This window comes from Petaurus breviceps, unplaced genomic scaffold, assembly GCF_028583685.1.
Source record: "Petaurus breviceps papuanus isolate PSGF00001 unplaced genomic scaffold, PetGlider_PUasm1.0 90994, whole genome shotgun sequence".
Taxonomy (NCBI): domain Eukaryota; kingdom Metazoa; phylum Chordata; class Mammalia; order Diprotodontia; family Petauridae; genus Petaurus; species Petaurus breviceps.
This window is the reverse complement of record NW_027187393.1, coordinates 5,819,674-5,842,328: the sequence shown is the minus strand read 5'-3', so window position 1 is coordinate 5,842,328 and position 22,655 is coordinate 5,819,674. Positions and strand designations below refer to the sequence as shown.

General features: G+C 39.9%; 1 protein-coding gene across 1 annotated transcript; it reads left to right on the top strand.

The window, feature by feature from the left end:
• Positions 1-4,978: 4,978 nt before the first annotated feature.
• On the top strand, positions 4,979-22,118 carry EIF2S2 (eukaryotic translation initiation factor 2 subunit beta). Its single transcript, XM_069077664.1, has 9 exons — positions 4,979-5,174; positions 10,390-10,567; positions 11,701-11,804; positions 14,793-14,928; positions 16,360-16,460; positions 17,142-17,290; positions 17,966-18,022; positions 19,354-19,439; positions 20,222-22,118. The coding sequence occupies exons 1-9, from the start codon at positions 5,160-5,162 to the stop codon at positions 20,395-20,397; spliced, it is 1,002 nt and encodes a 333-aa protein (XP_068933765.1). The 5' UTR covers positions 4,979-5,159; the 3' UTR covers positions 20,398-22,118.
• The last annotated feature ends 537 nt before the right edge of the window (positions 22,119-22,655 follow it).

The following is a 22,655-nucleotide window of genomic DNA, read 5'->3' as shown; positions in this document are numbered from 1 at the left end:
TACTCAGTGACTGAAAAAATTGTATTTGTAATACTAGCCTTAAGATCATTCAAAGAATGAGATTTTGATGCGTACACGACAGTTTGATGTGAATCCACAAGGAAAGGCTGAATGGATATAGATGAGGAGAATGAGTGAACCAGGCAAGAGGACCCCAGTCTGAGAACGTATCATCCGGAAACGATCACAAAGGCAAGGCATGATGACAAGGCGCTTCATCTATTAAAGCTAAAATTTTAAATTTAGATGTCAAAATTTACAGAATTAAATAAGCATAAAAGAAATGGAAGGGAATGCATTTTCAAATGATGGTTTTTACAAGTTTTCTGCGTTTATATTTCTGAAGAAGTTATTAAAAGGGAGAACTGCACTGGAGCACTGTACTTTGCCGCATCACCATGACTTAACTTCTGTGCCTATAAAACAGGAAAATGAAATGACAATGACTTCCCCTGCTAGTATGAGGAGAACACTAATTAATGTTTATGAGATGTGGAGACTTTCCTAGATGAAAGGGGTTATAAAAATAGAGGTGACTATTTGAGTCGATGCTGTTATTAGTTTAGTCTAAATGGGCTTCCATCTCCTGGGATACCTGGGAAAATTCAACCTACCTCAACACCACCATTCTGTGAGTTTTGAAATTTCAGTTAAAAATGGACAATTTCCTCCAAAATGAGTTATTATGACCAAATATTATGCACAATCTGGGATTCAGCAATGAGACAATGAAACATTCTTGCTGCCTCAGCCAAGGGATCCTAAGTGGAGACACCTAGTAATAGACCAAAGTACCTAGAACTGGAAAGGGCCTTAGAGGTACTCTAGTTCAGGGATTCTTAAACTTTTTCCACTCACAACCCCATCAGTGTTTCTTAAACCCACCCATTTTGCACACGAGGAAACTGAGGCTCACTGAGGTGAGACAATTTGCTCAGAGATATATAGGTAGTAAATGACACAGCTGGGACTAGAACTCAGGTCTTAGGACTCCAGGTTTAGTCCTCTTCCCATGGCATTGAAGGGCACAAAAGCTGGGGAACCGACTTTTCTATCAAGAAGGCGTCTAGATAGAACAGTGGGCAAAAACTCTGGGATCTATCTCAGTAAAGGTCTGGTTGATATGCATAAACAAAGGAACAACTTAAGAATGATTTCCTCCTTTCTTTTCGTTTCTATCTTTCTTTCCTTGCCATCAGTATGACAGAAAGTATGCATTTCATTTCTTCCCTTCTCTTTGTCTTCTTTAGGGCAGGCCTGCATTACATATGGCCTGCCAAAGGACTTCTTTCAGCCCTAGAAAAAAGTATGGTTGCCATTGCTCACTCTCCTGTTTGTCATGTGACTGACGGTGGCAACCAACTATAGCTAGCCTGTCTCCAGTCCTAATCTATCTGCAGCCTGGGAAAGTTAATTTTGAAAAAAATTAATTTTGGCCCCTATCTACTGTCAAGTTGTGAAGGTCTGCTTTAGAGGAAGTTAGGTAATGGAGTGGATAGAGGGCTAGGCCTGGAGTCAGGATAGACCTGAATTCAAATCTGGTCTCAGACATTTACTAGCTGTTTGACCCTAGACAAGTCATTTAACCTCTATCTCTTTTTCCTCAACTGTAAATTGGGAATAATAATGTCTAGCTTACATAAGGTTCAAACAAGATAATATTAGTAACATGCTTAGCACAGTGCCTGACACATAGTAGGTGCTTTATACATTTGTCTCTCCTCCCCTTTTGTCTTAATCAATCAAATATATACCTTTGAAAAGGAAGTACATCCCAGCCAAGCTTCTAACCATCAGTGAGCTGCCTTAAGAGGGTAGAAGGCATGTTCTGTCCCTTTCTGTCCATGAGAGTTCACACAACATTCTCCCTCTTCATCCAATTTGCTTCTTCAAGTAGCAATGGCCCCAGTGCTCCACAACAAAATAAGTGGTATAAGTGGTTCGCAAATCTGGAGTCAGAGGACTTGGGTTTAAAAGCTTTTCTAGGCCTATTTCCTAACCTGTCAAGTGAAGGCTTTGGGTATGATGACCTCTAAGTTCCCTTTTGGCTCCAGAATAATCACCAAAAGCATTTGTTTATAGCATAAAGGGGAGCAGCTGGGTGGTCCAGTGGATAGAGCACCAGGTCTGAATTCAGGAAGACTCATCTTTATGAGTTTAAATCCGGCCTCAGACACTTACTAGCTGTGTGACCCTCAGAAAGTCACTTCACTCTATTTGCCTCCGTTTCCTCATCTATAAGTTGAACTGGAGAAGGAAATAGAGAACCACTCCAGTATCTCCACCAAGGAAACTCCAAAAAGGGTCAGGAAGAGTTGGACACAACTGAAAAGCTATTGAACAACAATGTAATAGCATAAACACTACATCTAAGCTTATGAACACCACAAGGCATTCTGATGACTTGAATGAGTGGAGAGGGGTGATACAGTACCAGAAACAGACATGCCGTTCATGTCCTGCAGAATAAAATCTGTTTAAAACTGGCACCGTGCAGATGAGTCCTGGCTTCTGAAGAAAGGATGATTGTTCATGATTCTGCATGTGTGCTGAGAACCTTGGGGGATCTCAGGAGAGGTCCCAAAACCTATTAACATAGTTTCTAGAACTAGTATTCCAATCTAAGTAACAACATATACCCTGGGGGTTTATAGGTTTAGACTAGAATTAAATGAATTATTAAGGGGCAAAGGAAAGAGTGAGAAGTCTATAAAGACCCAACTGGATTTAAGTCAAGATAGTCCTATACTCTCCATTCTAATCTTATGAACACCACAAGGTCAAAGTTGAAGCAAGGATCTAACCCTGCCAGTCCAGCTGAAGTAGCAAGGCATCCTGAGGGAGAGACAAGGGGTGGTATGTGCCAAGAGAGCTGAACCACCACATCCTTAGCCACCACCTGCCCTCACTCAAATCCTGAGCCTGGAATCCTAAGGCCAAGGACCCTGACAAGAGCACTGGTCCTGCTGCCAACCTGGTGACTATTTCCTGCAGTTAGGCTCGTCCCTGGTAGACCCACACCCAAGGTACACTCAAAAACTTTTCCAGTGTGACCTCTCAAATGTCATTGCCTTCCAAAGACTAGGGTCGCATTCAGGCCATAATACCTCATCACCTACAAGTGGGTATGTAATAAGTGAATTTGGATGCTGGAGAAGGAATACCATTAGGTATTTTACCATTAACTTTTGCTGATGGGCTAAGCTGAGCCTTGTAGGAGCTAAGACAAAGTGCACCAACCTGAGCCCCATTCACAGTGTAAGTTCCAACTATCTTAGGACCTCAGCTCAGTCTCCTCCTCCTGCAGCAGGGTCAAAATCATTGCTACTCCAAGGAAGTCCCTATTCCCCAGAATAAAAGCAGGGAACTTAGGCAGGGGTTTCAGGTTGTGTTTCATTTGACTTTCTGTCTGGGTCTTAGTTTTCTGGACTGCAAAATGGGGACAAGTTTTGAGTTAAGAGCTTTGTCTTTTTAAGAGTTAAAACCTTATAGAAATGTGGACTGACGATGATGATTTTCCATACCTCAGCACCTTCCTCATCCTGGAACTTCCTTCAGTGCCTGGTGCCTCCTCACTCAGGAATATCCAATCATCCCTAAGGCATTCTCATCTGGGAATAGCCCTCTGCTGAGCTATCCCAGTTCTCCCATTGGTGAGCTCCTCCTGGTGCCATCATTTTGTAAAGAGGCCCAGGTCAGCTAGCATTCATTCTCCTCCCAGGTCTCCTCCTGATTTTCTGGACTTCAAAACCCTGACTCCACTCAGGGTACCTTCAGACTTCCCTCCATCCCCAGCTCCTTTTTTTCTATTACCTTCCCCAGTTAGAATGTAAGCTCCCTGAGGGCAGAGAATGCCTTTTTGCTAGTATTTGTACCCTAGCTTTTAGCACAGTGCCTGGCATTTAGTAAGTGCTTAATAAACATCTACTTCCTTCCCTCTTTTACACACAGGCATTATTGTACCCATTTTACAGATTTAGCAACTGAGTCTGGGAGAATAGAGTCACAGTCATTGTTTTGAGGCTGGTTTGGAAGGGAGGTCCTCCTCACTTGGAGTACACACTTTATATGTTACACACGCTTCTTCTAACTGTTGCTTCATAGCCCAATATTTTAGGCAAACTGTGGCATGGGGCGGGGGCAGGGGTGGGGCACTGAAAATGTGAGGTCCTTCACCTGGGGTCCACCATATAGAATTCAGGGGGTCTGGAACTTGGATATGTGTGTGTGAATTGCATCTTTATTTCTTTAACTTCTAAATGAGATTTAGCATTCCCTCGAATTATTTAAAAACTTTATTCTGAAAAGGAGTACGTAAGCTTCTCCAGACTGCTGGAGGGGTCCCGGGCATGCGCACTCGCTCTCTCTGTGTCAATGCTTTAGTCAGAAGACTTTGCCGGTCATCTCAACTTTGCCTCCCCCTGGGTGTTGCTGTGCGCCCTCGGGCAAGCCGCTCCCGGTCTCTGAGCCTCCCCACTAGGATGCGGCTGAGCTACGTGACCTCTAAAGTTACTTCTAGCGCCTAAACCCAGGATCCCCGCGTGACAGTGCCCACGGTCGGCTCAAAATTTCCCACAAACACGTGTGTAAGAGGCGAGGGGTGGCGGACGCTGCCAGGACACTTTCGGAAGGGGAAACCTCGGTTTTAAGGAGGGGCAGATGTTGGGCCAGCACTCCAGGAGAGCCTCGCTAACCTAGACTCAGTACGCACGTTTCCCTTTCGTTTCGACACTCCCCTTCTCCCGGCCTCATAGAACTTTCCATCTCTACCCTTCTAGGAGTACCATTTGGACTCTTCCATGCGTCCATAGGACGCATGCGCATGCAGACGGCTTCGGCTCCTCTCTCCAACGGCCTTTCACTCGGCCGAACTACAACTCCCGGCATGGCCGGCGCGGCGTCGCTTTGCAAGAAGGCGGAAGCAGAGCTGCGGTAGGGTCTTGCTCCTCGCGCGCGTGCAGAATGGGGCGGGCTCGGCGCAGGCGCAGCTCGGGCGCCGGGAGGTCGAAGGGGAAACTCCCACCCCCTTTCGCTGATGCAAGAGGCTAGTGCGGCGCTGGGAGCGGCAGGATCCTCAGTAGTGCTGCCAGACCGGGGCCTGAAGCGGAGACTGAGCCGTCCGACTCTCCGTCCGCACCGAATCCTCTCTAGCCACAGCCATGTCCGGGGACGAGGTAAGGATCCGATCTCGGCGCCGGAGGTCGGGGGACGGCCGTGTCGGCGTGAGGGACCGGCGAGGCTGGGCTTGCGGCCTAGCCGCGGCCGCCATGTGAGAGCGAGCGCGGGGCCAGCCGGGGGTGGAGGCCGGGGCCTAGGCCTGGGCGAACCCTCCTCGGCATCGGAGCTGCCCGATTTCCCTCCGCTCCCATTTGCTCCTCGGATCAAAGTCCAGAACTCTCCCTCCCGCCCCCCACGTCGGGGAATCGGGGCCGAGGTCACGCAGCTTTGGGGGCTGCTTGGGGCGGGTGTGAAGGAGAGGGTCTTGGGGGGATCGAGGCCTTGGGAGAGGCGGGGTAGGAAGGCAGGGCCGGCCTGGCCCCTGGGAAACTGGGAGACCGGAAGGGAGGAAACTTGTTGGCTAGAGTGGTCTCAGGCCGGTCCATTACTTGGCCCATGCTGTCTCCGGGAGGGGCTGGCCGGGGTGCGTGCTTAGAGGCCAGGGCGGGAGGGGTGGGAGGGCCGAGGTGACCCAGAAGGGAGGACCAGCCCTGGGGAGAAGAACGATTCTGGAAAGTTACCTGGAGGGGTGCTCCTCTGCACTCCCTCCCAAGCTTTCTCAGATGGCCTCTCCAAAGTTAAGTGGGTCTTCAGACCTCAAGATTTCTTTTTACTCAGAATGTGGTTGTGCACCTTTACACCAAGGTGAGTTATTCTGCTGCCTTATGATTAAGTACCTGTGAATAATTTTAAACCACCTGCTAGGTGCTAGGCCCTGATCTAGGTGGTAGGAGGTAGATGGAAAACAATACAGGGCCAGCCCTAGAGGAGCTTAATCTTACAGGATTTAGGAAGAACTTGGGCAAAAACGAAGAGCTCGGGTTTCCTGGACTTCTAATAGTTTAAAAAAGTACCTATTTTAAGCAAAGGGTAAAACTGCTGTCCCAAGTGAAAATGGCATTATGGATATATTCTTAGCTAGGGGAGAATCTCAGTTTATGAACTGTGGTAGACCCCAAAAAGTTACACTTGTCAAGGGTTTCCATTTGAAATGGAAAGGATAGTAGTAGATTTTTCCAATACAGCACTATCTAGTTATGCAGAAAGTGCTATGCTTTGTTTCCACCTGCTTTTTCAACATTTTGCAAAAGTTTATTGAGTGCTGTTTTTTATGTAAAGCCCAGTGGTTTTGGGGATATTAAGATTACTCATTACATAAATTTGCTGATCCTTCTGTTGTCACAACTACCATGTTTTCCTGTAAAATGAAAGGTAGTGTTTTTGAGTGGGTCAGCAAGATAATTGTGCTACTGCTCCCTTGTGTTTAGCTTTGGATTCCTCTCATCTCTTTCTTCTTTTAATTTTACAATAGGTAAAAGCAACTAATAATCCAGGAATGTTAAAGTCATCAAGACAGTAGACTAGTAGAAGAAATGAGGCATGCACACAAATAATTGCCATAGGCAGGAGATTGTGACATTAAAAAAAAAGTACTGGCAGAGTGCTGTGTGACTTATGAGAAGGGAGAATTCACCTGCACCTGGAGGAGAGGGAATCAAAAGTGATTTCTTTAGGAGGTAGCATGTGACCTGGTTCTTAAAAGGATGGGGGGAAAGGGAGGGCAGGGACATTTCTTGAGGAAGAGGACTAAACTAAAGAAGGACCTGGGTTTAAGTTATGAATATACTGACTTTTTGACGGTGGGCAAGTCACTAACCTCTCAGTGTCCCATTCATTCCCTAAGAGTAGGAGAGCAGGTGCTGACTTGCACTAGTAGAGGAAGTTTATATTCCCTTAGAATTCCCTATACCAAATGGGGTGTGAAAGTATAAGAAGTGCCAGGCATGTCAGAGGTTAGCCACCAGTATGCTTTTATGTAGAAAAATATTTGGTTTTTAAACCAGCACTTTCTGTATTGGCCCCCATTCACAAGGTATCAATAATGCTTTAGTTTTAGGTCTTCAGTCACAACAAAGGTGTTATCCTGTGTTGATCTTTGACATGAGTACTTTGTAAAAGAGGCTTTAAATGAACCACAGCATAGCTTCAGTGGCTATGGTGTTTAACCACAGAGTAGATTGGTTTTTTTAGAAGTACGGTATTGTCTTTGGGGGAGGTAATGTGGTAGTGGGCTTTGAAGTTAATAAAACTTTCCCTTCACGGGTTACCTTTATTTTGTTTTATTTCCTAATAAAATTGGTTTTTGGGGGGCTTTTTTTTAACATGGGTGAAATTAACATTAATATTAAGAAAATGTTAGCTTTTTAAATACAAATTATCTCCATGAAGACAAAATATATAGTAAAATGAAACTTAGTCTTTTTTGTTTGAAAGGTAGACACAGAATTTCCGTTTGAGTCAGTCATCATGTTTTCAATAGTGACATTAGACTTAAACCATATACATAAATTAAATTTTGAACTGTTCAGGAAAACTGCAGCTGAATAGAAACAAAATTAACATAAAACAGTCTTAGGGCCTTTTTATTTTTATACAGTGGCTATTCCTAATGCTTAAGAAACTGAGTGAAAAGCTTTTAGTGAATTTAAAACTTCCTGAATTTGAACTGGAACTTTACTGGAACAATTAGTTTTTTTTTAACTTTATCTGAGCTATTTGAAAAAAATGTTTTTAAAACAAGTTTTTTTTTAATTCTGTTGCTCAATAAGCATATGTTAAGTTTGTTGAAGATTGCTAGATTTATCCCTGAAAGTTGCATAGCAGGGATATGCAGATGCTTCAGTTATTTCTTACTAATTTAGTTCCCTTTTAGTTAAACTCCAACTACCCTGTTTTCCTTTAAAATAAACAGTATTTTTTTCCCAATGAGTACAATTGGGTATTTGGCTAGTTTTGGATCCTCAATATCCGAACCTTTTTTCCTGTCTTATCTTTAATCTGCCTTGTGTAGTGATTAAAGGGCTATTGATATTCTAGAGAATTTTGTACTTCACAGATACAATAATATTTATCAAAAGCCAATCCAGAAAATTTTGCCCCTTTGCTAGATCAGACTGTTTCTTAAGAGTACACTGATTAGAACACTTTGTTTGCCTGGGTTTAAATTGGCTAACGGTTGGGAAGAATACCATTCAGAATTACTTGTTTTCTACATTTAAATCCTTGTTTTGCCTGTTGTCATATAGCCAGTATATATTAGAAGCTTGACTTGAACGTGTCTTCCTCATCAAAGCCTGAGGCAGGCTTTCTATCTATTCCACTATGCTACCTTTGCTACTACCTGGGCAATTCTTGTAAGACTATAAATTACACCGATATACATTTGTCAAGGGAGAATGCTCGAAGTGAGTTTCTTATACCCAACTAAACTAACAAGCCCACCTGTTAATATTTATGAAAACAGGAGAGAGCCAGTTATGTTCATATTTCACCCTTGTTTTTAAGTAAATTTTTGGCAAAATAGGAATGTCTTTCACCAACTTTTCCAGTACATGCTATTTCAGATTCTTTGTGGATGAAACTCACAAAGCTTTGCTGCTTGTGATGCTCTGGTCACATCTTTGGTTCATGTTTTACCAAGTGTTATTGCAATAGCTTTTGCAACAGGAAAAATACAGAGAGGGCATTTATGTTTTAGTTTCTAGGTAAACTGGGTTAATTATGAAAACCTTTAGTCTCTAGTAATCTCTTGAAGATGTCATAGCACAGAAGTACTTAGTGTGCATGACTGGTTTCTTTTACTGTTTTCAGTTTAGAATTAGTATGTGGTAAGGCAGGATGGTATAGTGGAGTCAGAAGGGATTTGGGGTCTCAACAATGCCAGGTACTAAATTATAAAACTTGGCATACCTATCTCAGAAATGTTTTTAAGCTCAAATGAGTTAATGTATGTGAAAGTGCTATTGCTATGCTAATGTCACAGAATTTTATATATGTATTAGAGCTGTGCACAGTTCTCTTCCTGTGCTTCCTGGCTGGCTAGATAGCATTAGGATAGTAACTTCTAACCCTTTTGGAATTGGTAATCTCACCTTTTAATCTCACGATTCCCCTACCCTAACCCAAGTGCTGTTTATTTGTTTGTTTTTTTAATTAAGGTGAATTAAAGTTAATTTTACTTTGAAAGGATTTTTAGAATTTTAGAATGGGGGGGTGGAATATACTGAATTTAATGCAAATCCAGGCCTTTAAAAAAGGTGTAACCTAGAAGATGGACTAGGATATGTGTAGCCTTTGAATTGGAAAAACAAACAAACAGATAAAAGATCTCTTGAGGCCCTTATTTTCCTAGTTTGGGAAAATAGGCCCTTAGTTTCTAATAGTGAAAGGGAAGTCTTCAAGGAAGTAGGCTGTTAAACCATTACTTTCACCAAACGGTCAGTTCATAGTATTGATAAAGTAGTTGTAAGGCTTAAAAAGTAAAGAAGGAATGGAATTTGACCTTAACTGTAAAGCTCTAGACTATAGACCTAAGAGTTCAAATGTAGAAACAGATTAATTTTTGAAGTTGAAATAAATAAGATAAATAAAAGGAAATCATCCTATTACTGTTTTAATTATCCTTTAGTCCTATTTCCAATGATCCTTGACTCCATAGATATGTATATTTCTTGTAGATTTCAGTCCTTGAACACCTTAACTGATGCTGTGAGTTGCTTAACTTGAACACCTTCTGGCACTCCTCCCCTTATCTCCCTCCCCCCTCCCCCCCCTCAAAAAAAATCAGGTGGTGGTCATTGTAGATGAGCTTTGTCAGCAGTAGCTGACTGATCTGGGACAGTGGGTTGACACCAGTCTGAAACTCTTGAGCAGTTCCACTTTGGCAGGACCTGTCAGAGAATAGGTCACCTCCATGCCACAGTGAGGCATCAGAATAGAAATTTATTTGGTAGTTAATTTCTTTTTACCCTTATTTAAATGATGGGATTTGATTAAATAATCTTGAAAAATAAATTAATCGCAGTTTCAAAGATTATCTAACTTCCAACCACCTCTAGGAAGCTGATAGGGCCAAAGAAGAGGAACTAGCTCGCTGAGAGCTGAGACTAGAACTCAGGACTTTTTTTTTATTTCAAATTCAGGGTTCTTTCCACAGTACCATGTTGCTTACTGTATGTTTGGTGCATCTCAAATTTCAAGTGTATTTTTGTAATCTCCCTTGTGCTTTTAAGATGTCATTGTAGCAGACTATTGATATCACTGGAGTTTGTTCTCTTTTTGCATTTAAGTCATAAAATGAACCTGGAGTTGTTTTTTTCTTTTTGCAAACAGATGATTTTCGATCCTACTATGAGCAAAAAGAAAAAGAAGAAGAAGAAGCCTTTTATGCTGGATGAAGAAGGAGATGCACAGACAGAAGAAACACAACCCTCAGAAACAAAAGAGACGGAGCCAGAGCCAGCAGAGGACAGAGATGTAGAAGCTGATGAAGAGGACGGCAGAAAGAAAGGTAAAAGAACACTTCGAGAGAGTCATTGTAAAACTTTCCAACTTAAAAGCCAGTTGATAGCTTTTTATTTTTGGATTTTGTGGATGCCGTGTCATGGCATTTCTCGGCTTGGTTGTGCTATTTCTACAAAAACAGTCATTAAAAGTTTGTTCTTATTTGCACTTGCCAGATTTATCATGTTCTTATTCAAACTAAATTTTGTTAGTGTGCAATTAATTGCTGTGCTATACGCTTGATGAAACATCACGTGGAAAGTATAGTTAACTCTTGGATGACTGGTTTTTCAGTTTGTAGATTACCTAGTCAGCCTCTTGCTTCTCCTAGTGGCTATAGTGAGCAGAAAAAAGTGGAAAAAATTGAGTTTACTTCATGGAGCATTTATTAAATGCCCACTATGTGCAAAGCACTAAAAATAACACAGTCCTGGTTTTTATGGAATTTAATATTCTACTCATGGGAAGCAACCTATGACCCAGGTACACAGATAAGTAAATGCAAAATATAAACAAGATGAATTTGGACAAAGAGGTTACAGGAAGAATTGGGGAATTAGAAAGGTCCTCTTATAGGAGGTGATACTGAGTTCCTCCTTGAAGACAGAGACACCTAGAGGTAGTTGTACAGAGAATTTATTCCATTTGTGAGGATTAAGTCTAGGAGATAAAATATTGCAAAACAATAAATAGGTCAGTTTGGATGGAACTCTGGGACTGGGAATAACATTCAATCAGCCCTGAAAGAAAGACAGATTGGCGATCATCACTTTTTCTTCTTAACAGATCTCAGAAAGATTTAAAGAAAGGTTGGGTCAAAGCTGTTGACTAAAATAAGATTTTGGTTAGTTGCCTTTGGAAAAGGAGTGGCGCCTCTGAATTTCTCTTCTTTCCTGTGGTATTCTCTGAGACAGTTCACTATGACGCAGAAATATACTAGTAGTAAAAGCTTTATCCCATCCTTTTTGGTTGACTTGATTGAACAAACTGTGATACCGTTTGGCTGTTAGTCTGACCACAACTTGGCATAACTATTCCCAAGTTTCATAAGGGAACTTTGGTCTACTCAGTGCTTGAATAAATAATAACACTGACTGTTGCCTATTTACTTATTATTAATTCCTGGGCTGTCCTTTTCAGATGCTTCTGATGACTTGGATGACTTAAACTTTTTCAATCAAAAGAAAAAGAAGAAAAAAACAAAAAAGATATTTGATATTGAGGAAACTGAAGAAGGTATAAAGGTTAGTATTCACATGTCTTGTGTGATCTATTGTTGAAGATAAATTGGCCTCTGGAAGTCAGGTTGCTAATATTCCTTGTCACAAATAACATGTCCTTTGTTGATAGGTAAAGACAAGCTGTATCAAACTTCTAACAGTCGCTACTCTTTTGGTCAGTTTATTAAGAATGTGTCAGATTAGGCATCTTAAAAGTATTATGGTTTAAGGAATATAGGTAGAATCCCATGTTATTGGGATTCATCATGATGTCCACTTTAGTATAAGAGATTTTTAGACATTGGTTTATGCTGTTATACTTCTATCTAATTAACTTTTGCTAAGGTATTTCTGTGTAATATCTGTTTCAAGTAAGATGTATCTGTATTTGGATAGCTATGATGATAAAAATTCTTAATAAAGTTAAATCCAGTTGTCACATGTCATGATAAAATTTTGGATGGTCTTGTCACGGACAGCAGAATTTTGGTGAGGATTTATTCTTGGATGAGGGCACTTGGGCTAACAAACTGTAAAATGGTCTAGCACAATTCCATCTACCCTGCATAAAGACAAATTTAAAAGCCCTTGGTTGATTTCTAAATACCTTAGATTTTGCAGGATTAGTGAATTGTCTAAATTCTCAGCCCACAAAACAACCTGTGTTGTCAGTTAACTTTATCATAAACTGTCGTTTTGTAATTCCTTTCCCTCTCCAGAAAGAGCCTCTAACCAAAGAGGTAAATGTCTCAGTTCATAAAACCTTGAAACATGATCAGCAGATTTTGGAAACCATATCCAGCTCATTTTACATCCCTTTCCAGTTTTCTGTTTCTTTGTAAATAGTGTACATCTGATATTTGCTTTGTACCATCACTGAAAAAAAAATCTGTTGGCTTCTGTATATTCCAAGAAATGTGACTTACTTTAGAGAGATTTGGGTACAACATATCTCTTGCCTACACTCATGTTATTTCATTAAGGAAGGTCCCCCAAGGAGTTTGGTGGTTCAGTTCTTCCTACTAGTGAATCCTCCTGGTTGAAAATGGCCTATTACCGCACTATTCATACTACCAGCCATCCTTCATCTTCTCTCCTCTGATCTGTACCCTCTACTTCTTCCCCTTACCATAGATTGGCTATAGTTAGGAAGCTAATAACTTCAATAATTAGAACAAATGAATCAGTCTTTGAAATCTTGAAACTTAAAGCTAGTATAGGTCATACTGCTGTTTGCTAAATCTATCATTAATGGGCAGTGACTTCTTTGAAGGTCAGGTTCTTATCTGGGACTGTGTGTTATGACCAGTGCCATGAACAGATAAATCTGGGATGACCAAATTTGATCCTGAGAGTGGTGTATGGTATTAAGTATTTTCTTTTCTTTTTTCTTTCTTTTTTTTTTTTTAAAGCAATTGGGGTTAAGTAACTTGCTCAAGGTTACATGGCCAGTTATTTTTGTGTGGGCGCAGAGTATCTGAGGCCAGAACCGATCCCAGGTCTCCCGCCTCTGGGGCTGGTGCTCTTACTCACTGTGCCACCTGGCCGCCCCTAAAGTGTGAATTCCTAAGAATGGACTTTTTTTTTTCTTTTTGGAGGGCAATTGGGGTTAAGTGACTTGCCCAAAGTCACATGGCTAGTAATTGTGTCAAGTGTCTGAGTCCGGATTTGAACTCAGGTCCTCCTGACTCCAGGGCCAGTGCTCTCACTGCGCCACCTAGCTGCCCCTTTAAAAAAAATTTTTTTAAGGCAGTTGGGGTTAAGTGTCTTGCCCAGGGTCTAAGTCTGAATTTAAACTCAGATCCTCTTGACTCCAGGGCTAGTGCCCTATCCATTGCACCACCCAGCTATTCCATATTAAGTAGTTTGAAGACATGTTCAACTATTAATATATATTTACTTTTTCACTGGCATTCTTATCTTTTCAGATAGTACACCTCTGAAATTAATGTTACCAAGGCTGCTACAAGTGTTTTGTTAGTCTTAGGCTTTGGGGATTGGTAGGAACAGGGAGCTAGACTGGAAAGTGATCCGGGCCAACTGGTGAGCAGAAGTTGTGACTAGATCTCTCTGTGTCCCATCAGGATTTCATTGTTGTCAGGTCTAGAGTCAGGATTTCATGATGTTATCAAGTGGTGTGTAAGCTGCTTACTCAGTATCAAGCTTTTCTTTTTGTGGGAAAACAATTTTAAGAGAATTATTTTTATGTTTCCAAACAGCATTAAAAGAATAAACTGCCTCTGTTCTCCTGACCTTAATTTACTTCTCTTTAATTGACTTCATTTTTTTTTCATCATACCTTTCTGCTCAGTCTCCTACACTTATCTTAGATATAGATACTGGCATCAGTATCTTTTGTTTTACATCACCTGCATTTCCCTCTGTGTCTTTCCCCTACCTCTTCCCAGAGAGGCATCTCTTCTAACAAAGAATTATTTGGGGGGCGGGGGGAGGAGGAGTTAGGAAAGCCAACCAGTTGTTGTTATATCTCTCCAGTATAAGATTTAGGAAAACTAGACATGGAAAGAGGGATGAATCAAAGCGACCCTAGGCTGAAAAGTTAATTTGTTTTCTGTAAATCATGATTTGACTACTGGACGTAGGTGTTAGATAAGTATTTATTGACAAATAACTGGCCCATTTCCTGAAATTCCTATCTTCAACAAATTACTAGTTTACCTATCCTTTACTATATAGTAAGAAGATAAGATATATACAGATATTTCATGCAAAGTAAAATTTAAAAGTACAAACATAATGCTGGCAGACTTCTGAGGAGAGATTACTTCTAGCTAGTTAGACAAAAATTTGGGGAGAAGACTAGAAGATTGTGGCAGGAGGTGCTATTTTAACTGGGCCGACACTATTAAACTGGAAGTAATAATTATGTCTTTATATTTTGAAATTTTCTCTATTCTCAAGTCATGCAAGCCATATAGAAGAGTATAATCTTTTAGAATAGTCTCTTGTTTAAATACTGGAAATGACCTTGGTTTTTTTCTCTTTTCTTAGGACCTAAAGATTGAAAGTGACATACAGGAACCAGCAGAGCCAGAAGATGACCTTGATATCATGCTTGGCAATAAAAAGAAGAAAAAGAAGAATGTCAAGTTCCCAGATGAGGATGAAATCCTAGAGAAAGACGAAGGTAGGGCGCATTACTTGTTTGTGTAGAATGCAGGCTCTTGGACTATTAGCCTCCCTCTGTCAATCCTATTTAAAGCAGTTCTCTGTCATTAGCCCCTCTACCCCAAGGTGGACAAAGGAAAGGAAGACAGATTTGACTTGATGTGGTCGGGGAATAAATTCTGGATTTTGTCTAAAGTAAGATTTGGGAGTTACTAGTTAAATCTGAATAATGGAAGGTCATTCTAAATTAGAAAGTAGAGAAATACAATTTTATTACTTCTCAAGTACTCAAACAGTATGAATGCTTTCGAGTATGTATTTTAAGTGTTCAGTTGCTCATTTCTTCATTGGCCGATATTCCATCTTCTACTTGAAGATTTATTTTTGTGTGATGTTGAATAGTTTTTTGAAAGAGATACCTGTACGTCACATCTGCCTTCTAGTTTGTTTCTTGTGTTGGATTTGATTGAGAACAGAATCTGATTCACAGAGGTAAATTGTTGTAAATGGAATTAAAGCCTTTGATCATATTTTTAGTACAAATAGTATGTGCTTCTCCAAAGATACCCCCAAAACTTTGTACCTTTATTAATTAGGAATCAGTTTGGAATTTCTAGTTGTCAAGTAGATCAATTAGTTTGTCTTTCACTGAGTCATTGTTCCTGATATTCTCTATTTCTGTATGAAAAAGTGTTCTGCAGCCAAAACTTAGTCATTTGGTTTTGTTCATAGAAATTATTCCTTCACCTGCCTCTGCTATTTTTCAGATGCTCTATGATACTCCATTCTGACTCTGCCCCCTCCTGACCATTTACTCTTACTCTGGGGGATATTTAATAGGATAAAATCGGGATTGACCATCCTATTTCCCCCAACCCCTTGACAGTCTTGTGCTCCCAAGGTTTTCCACATTTTGTCTAGGGAAAGGCACATTTCTGGTCTTGTGTCATTGATCTGCACTAACCATGTGTGACCTCAGACTTGGCTCTTTGAGTCTTAAGCTTCATAACTGTCACCTCAGGGCACAGTCATGTAATCCATAATTGGTTTTAGGGAAACTTGGAATTAGGTGGAACAGTATTCCACAGGAATTTAGTTTGTTCTGAAAATACTTTTTTTGCAAGTGGACTAAGCAGCATTATATGATGGAATTTGATTTTACTATATTAATGACACTTGTTGATCCATTATTATATAAGGTTTCATACAATGACATTATCTTAAATGTTGTTCCAAGGATTGAATATATCGAAGTATGTCAAGTGCTCAACCTTACAACATTGTAATTGTAAGTTACAGTTCAGTTTATGTTTAAAAAAAAAAGTATGTGGTAATTATTTCGAGTAGCCTATATTCTTTAAGCTGCCTTAATGTGTGAATGAAATTACAGTGGGAAAATAAATTAAGAGTCTTTAATCCCCTTGGGAATCTATTTTGTTTTTCTCTCAAGCTTTAGAAGATGAAGACAGCAAAAAGGATGATGGCATCTCCTTCAGCAATCAGACTGGCCCTGCATGGGCAGGCTCAGAAAGAGATTATACTTATGATGAGGTAAAATACGCCATTTTGTGGGGAAAAAATGTCTGAAAATCTTACTTAGCTATATAAACAAAGTACCCAAATACTTAATTAGGCAGTCACGTTCAACCTCTCCACTGCCAACACCGACTAGTCTCTCTAAGCCCATTATGAATTCTAGAATTCCAGTGACTTTTCATTGCCAGCAGTTTGAGAAAACCTTATGTGACCCATGCTAGGTAGAGTCAGATCATGTACTCATTGATATATCTGTATTGGGAGTTTGTTAAAAGGACTCGAAGACTAGTTCCCACTAGGATCTATTTTGTCTCCTAGGCCCTTCTAATTGGAGAGGGGTCAGACAGGTGGGTAGTTAAGGGGGCTGATGGGTAAGGATTTTATTTTTGAACTTGATCATTCTAAGTCTGTTAGAAATTTCTTGGAACAGCAGAATTAATGGAGAGTTTTCATTCCTTGTTAGCACATAAGGGCATGCCTATATATACATTTTAAAGCTCCAAAATGAAAATAACTTTTAGTAAAATTAAAAGGAGATTTCGGCAACTTTATACCCCCAAATGTATCTTGTGGCATTCAGCACCCAACTCGCTCTATTGGGTATATGGGAAGCTGTTAGATGTCAACTCTTGGACACTGAGACTAGAGAAAATCAACTTATTAAATGTGTACACTAATTGCCCATTGTCTTTGTAGTTGCTGAATCGAGTATTCAACATAATGCGGGAAAAGAATCCAGATATGGTTGCCGGAGAAAAAAGGAAATTTGTCATGAAACCTCCACAGGTTGTTAGAGTAGGAACCAAGAAAACTTCTTTTGTCAACTTCACAGATATCTGTAAACTGTAAGTACTGCCTGGGAAACTTCCCAGTTGGAATTTGAATATAGTTTGCTAAACAGATTCTTCACTTATACTCTACAATTTGGCATGGCTTAAATAGGTTTGGAAAATGTCTTTCTGAAGAAACATTACTTCTATAAACTGTAGTAACAGAATTAGGAAGCTAGACAGTATCTTACAGCATTTTACTGTTGGTCTCTTCTTTCCATGAACCCGCCATATTTTCTGTCATGGAAGTTTAAAAAAGGTACTTAGAAAGTTAACTTTTGTTATCTAGGCCCAGGTACTTCTTTATGAATATTGAACTATAAGTCTATTCTCCATTTTTCTCAATAATCAACAAATGTTATTTTTGTTGTCGTTATTTTAGTATTTTTGTTTCTTTGGTTCCTGTCTGTTCCCTCTCCCAATCCCCATTCGAGTTCTTATATGTATTCTCTTGTGACTTTACCTATGGTCACCAACTGAATGCATTAAAAATTTCTAATAAGTTTCACCTTTAAATTAGACTAGTTGCAGATGTTGCTTCCTAACAATTGTTAAGGTCTAATTAATAAGACCACAGATTATTAAAACACTATACATATAGTAGTTTGTATTTTTTTTATAGTTAGGATATTTGGGGGGACAAGTGATTACCTTAGAATGTAAATGTTGAATATAGTATTTTCTTTTTAGATTACATCGTCAGCCCAAACATCTCCTGGCATTTTTATTGGCTGAATTGGGTACAAGGTAAATGAATGTTTTGTTTGATTAGTTCACGATTTATTGACAGTTATAAAATTTAGTTAGAGCTTCACTTGACTTTAAAAACTTGCAACATGTTTAGGAAAACTAGTGAAATATCAGAGAGATTTGTGAAATATTAAGAAGAGTGTTCATTAAATGTGAAACTAGCTACTCTGAAAAAGATATTTCATTTGAAGAGAGCCTAGGCTTATAACAGAAAGTTTAGAATGATCTTGGTGGTGCTTAGCATTAGAAATTAACTACATCTGGGTCATCCCTTTTGGTCTAATGGTCAAAGATAGTGTGCTCCTTCCTCCTACTCTGTTCAACTACTTTTAAATTTCTGCCTGAAAAGTTAGGCACGCCTTAATCTGCCTGACAAAAAATCAGGGCTAAAATGGTGGTGGTTTTATTTAGAAAATATTACACACGGGTCATATTGAAGATAACAACTGTCAGCAAAAAAAATAGTCTTAGTATATAACCTGCAAGTTTGTCAACTTTGGATCACTTACTGCTAGCAAGATTCAGTAAAGGTTGATAAATCCTTGAGGTTTGCTAGGATTTGAACAAGCAGAAACATCCAAGAAAAGCAGTCTTAGGCTCCAGTGTCTGGGGGGTAAATAGAATAGCAGATTAGTCCATTATAGAAGCTAGCTTGGGGAAGCTGCTATAGAATATTTTTTTAAATTAAAAAAAAATTTTCTCTGTAATATCAACCTACATTTCCTTTTCTCTCCCAGAGAACTATTCCTTTTAACAAAAACGTTTAAAAGTGGGGGGAAAGTTGAACTAGCCAATACAAAGAAAATCTTAATTCTATGCAATTTTGCACACCCCTGGTCCCCCATCTCTGTAAAGTATGGGGAGTTGCTTTCAGAATGAGGCCCCCATTAAACATCACAAGGAAATGACTCATTGACAGTGTGACAGTGTAAGGTAATATCAGCCCCTTGTGACTAGTGTTAAGGCATCTTTGTGCCTTCTGTAGTGCCTAGCACCATTCCTTACAAACATTAAGGCCCAGTAAATGTTTGTGGATAGTGAAGGTATGTCTTTGAAAAATCAGTGGATACTTGATGTGACTTGATGTGATACTAAGGACGGTGTAGCCTACAGCTTGTCTGTGGTAATGTTGGCTCCTAAACCTTGGACTTCTAGTGTAGATGCTCTCTCTGTTCTATCAGAACTGCCTCCCTCCTCACATGAATGAAACACTATATTCTTAGAAAACTTCATATTGTTGAACATAATTAACTCTCAGATATACTCAATGTAGTGATTTGGTCATCTCTGTTGTGTTTTTCATAATGGATTTTTTTTTCTCTTAATAGTGGTTCCATAGACGGTAATAACCAACTTGTAATCAAAGGAAGATTCCAACAGAAACAAATAGAAAACGTTTTGAGAAGATATATCAGTAAGTATATAGTTTGTACTGTATCTCCTAGCATAAAACATAGAACTGGAATTGATCTAAGATTTGGGACCATGGGAAGCAGAAATATTTAAAGGATTACTGCTTCACTTGGCCTTTCTGGGGGGGGGGGGAACTGGAGTAAGGAAGACATGAGCTCAAATAAGTGATCCTGGGCAACTCACTTTACCTCTGTCTGCCTTAGTTCCCCCGAATGTAAAAATGCTAGCTGTTATTACTATCATTATTATTATCATCATCAATATTAACTTTAATAATAATCAGAAGTTAATGTTTTGGTTCCTGGGGCCAAAGGAGCAAAGTTACCTTTCCAGTACTGCAGCATGACTTGACTGATTTAACCATCTGCCTAAATACCCACTTACGTAATAAAGCATATGGTGACTTATTTGTCATTTCTAAATTAGATAAAGATTAGATTAGATAAAGTGTCAAATGATTGTCTCTCCACCTGCCCAGAAACAGTATGAACTCTTTACAGATGGTAATTGGTGTCTGGAGAGGTTCCCTCTAGGCAACATGGCCATTATACCTTTTGGAGAGGTCTGACCTTTTTTCAACAACAGCTCTTTTGGTACCCAGATACCTAAAGCTTCAGAAGAGACAGATTGTGTTTTCTGGTGCTAGACCAACAGTCTTGGCTGTTTTGTAGCTCTGTGTTAGTAGTTTATAAATTGCTTGAGTGTACCTGTGATTGGCACAAGTCACTTTCCTTGTGTCTTTTATGAGCATTATTATGTTGACACTGTACTGCTTTTCCACAGAGGAGTATGTCACCTGCCATACGTGTCGGTCACCAGACACAATCCTGCAGAAGGACACACGACTCTATTTCTTACAGTGTGAGACCTGCCATTCTCGCTGCTCCGTCGCCAGCATCAAAACTGGGTTCCAGGCTGTCACAGGCAAGCGAGCACAGCTCCGTGCCAAAGCCAACTAATTTGCTAATCGACGCTGGATTTTGCAAAGTGTTTTGGAGATGTGGCTGGACAGGTTTACAATCAGAGTGGATTTACCATTGTATTAAAAAGCAAGATATAAAAGCTGCCAAGTTCTCATTTGGCATTGGGTTGGTTGGTCTGTGAAATCCTTGCAAGATGCAGATCCTCAAGCTGTTCACATGCTCATTGAATATTTTAACAACTGTCAGAGAAACATGATGGGGAAAGGAGGAGGTGCTTTTTAAAAACCGTTCCTAGACTTCTGTAAAATGCAAGATAAATTAAAGTTATTCTAACAGTGACTCTTTCATGCCGGCTTGTCCTTCAGTTTCCTTTTTACAAATATATATATATATATATAAACAAAAAACGAAACCATAGCTGACAAATGCAGAGAAAGCAATTTTACAATGATCGTGACTGAGTAAATAACTAACTGTACATTCCTAGTGTTGAGGACTGGAGCGTTAGCACATACTTTGGAGATGCAGCTCCTCAGCTCCTCGTGACAAACATAGTAAGAGAGAAGCACTGATTCACATGGGCAAAGAAGTGCATTACAGGGATGGGAGGAGTGTGAAGGCCAGGAGGAGCTATTAGCAAGACATTCCCCATTTTTGTGGGATGATCATATTGGTTTGAACTCTCTTTTAAGATGTGAGAATTGTTTACTTTCTACCTCACCTCCACCTCGTGCATGTGTCCTCTAACTGATCATGTGGGAAATGGAAGGATAAGCTGGTTAATATACCCCGACTATGGAGAGCTCTCTCTTCCCTGCAACTTGGGGTTGTCTTAGCAATATTGAACTTTTTGCTACTACTTTAATTCTAAAACTCTCCGTGGCATCCCTGGGGACACTAGGGCATTGTGAAAGTGATTTATATATGGTATTGGACAGTGTCTGGATGCAATGTTAAGAGAAGGCATTTTTCCCCCTTGTAGTCTGTGTTCTGAAAAGCCCCATTGTGAACAACTGTTTTTATATACCTTGAAAGCAGAGTGTCCATCAAAGGAGGGAGACTGTTGCCAGCAAACCAATGACTAGTATTCCAGGTTTCTAGCAGTAGAAGATGAATGTGCCGCGCCACCTTGAGTGGACTTGATTTTAAAGTGATTGTTCTACCTCTAGGAACCAAGAGGAACAGGTGAAATATGACATGTGTGTCCACGTTCATGTCGGTCTGACACAAGCTAATTTAGAAGAAGGGCACACTCCCAACTTTCTCAACTTTTCATGACCCGGGGTCTTGGAAAGCCACTTAAGTGAATTATTGAGCACGTGTTCTATATGAATAGAGGCTGTGTTGGCACCCGAATAACTTAGATATGTTATTTTAAAATCACTGTGACCCTTAATTTTAAAGTACAAGCCAAGAGGAAAGGAAACTTGGCTAAGAGTGGGTGGATGGTTCGTTTGACTGGCATGTACCCATGGTGTCTAGACCCTAGGTAGCCCAAAATGACAGCGGCTGACTACTTATTTTTGAACTCAAGTTTCTATTTGGATTTTACTTTTTTTGTATCTGCACTAACAATTTCCAATTTTACTGGCAAGTCATTTTTTTTATTTGAAATTCTTGACTGCAATTTGAAAGCCACAGTTTGATGCAGGTTTGAGATTCTAAAAGCATTTGGAATTTGAAGAAAGAGCTGTAACAAATGTTGGATGTAACTTGTAAGTGAATAAAGCCAGGATCAGTGCCTCTTGTGTAACACCTAGGACTGTATTGTTTTGTTTCATTCCTTTTGGTCTTGTTTAGTACACTTTCCTGTATTCCAAAGGGGTCAGGAAGACTGAAAAAGGTCTTGCTGCCTTCCCCATTGTCGGGGCAGGTCAGAAGACTTCATTTCAGGAGCAGCAGTCTTGACTAAAGTCTTAGCCTGGCTTCCAAGTGTGAGTCTTAAGCCTTTGACCACAACTGACTCATTAAGGGTTCAGTTGAGTGCAAATCACCCAAGTGTATTGGGTTGCTTAAAAAAAAAAAGCAAAATCACTGCTGATTTTCATCAATTCTGGACAATAAAAATGAACTGAAAATTATTATGTTTACCTATGTTCTATGAGATATATTTGGACTCAGGGAGACATCTGTAAAATAAGGAATTGGGGTGGGGAATGTGGGAGGTGGGAGTGAACTAAATCTCTAAGGTCCCTTCCAGACCTTTCTGTTTCATTGAAGTCGTTTGGTTGGTTCATCCTAGAATTTAAGAGGTAGAGAATGGTCCTTGGAGATAAGTCTGAATCTTAGGGGAA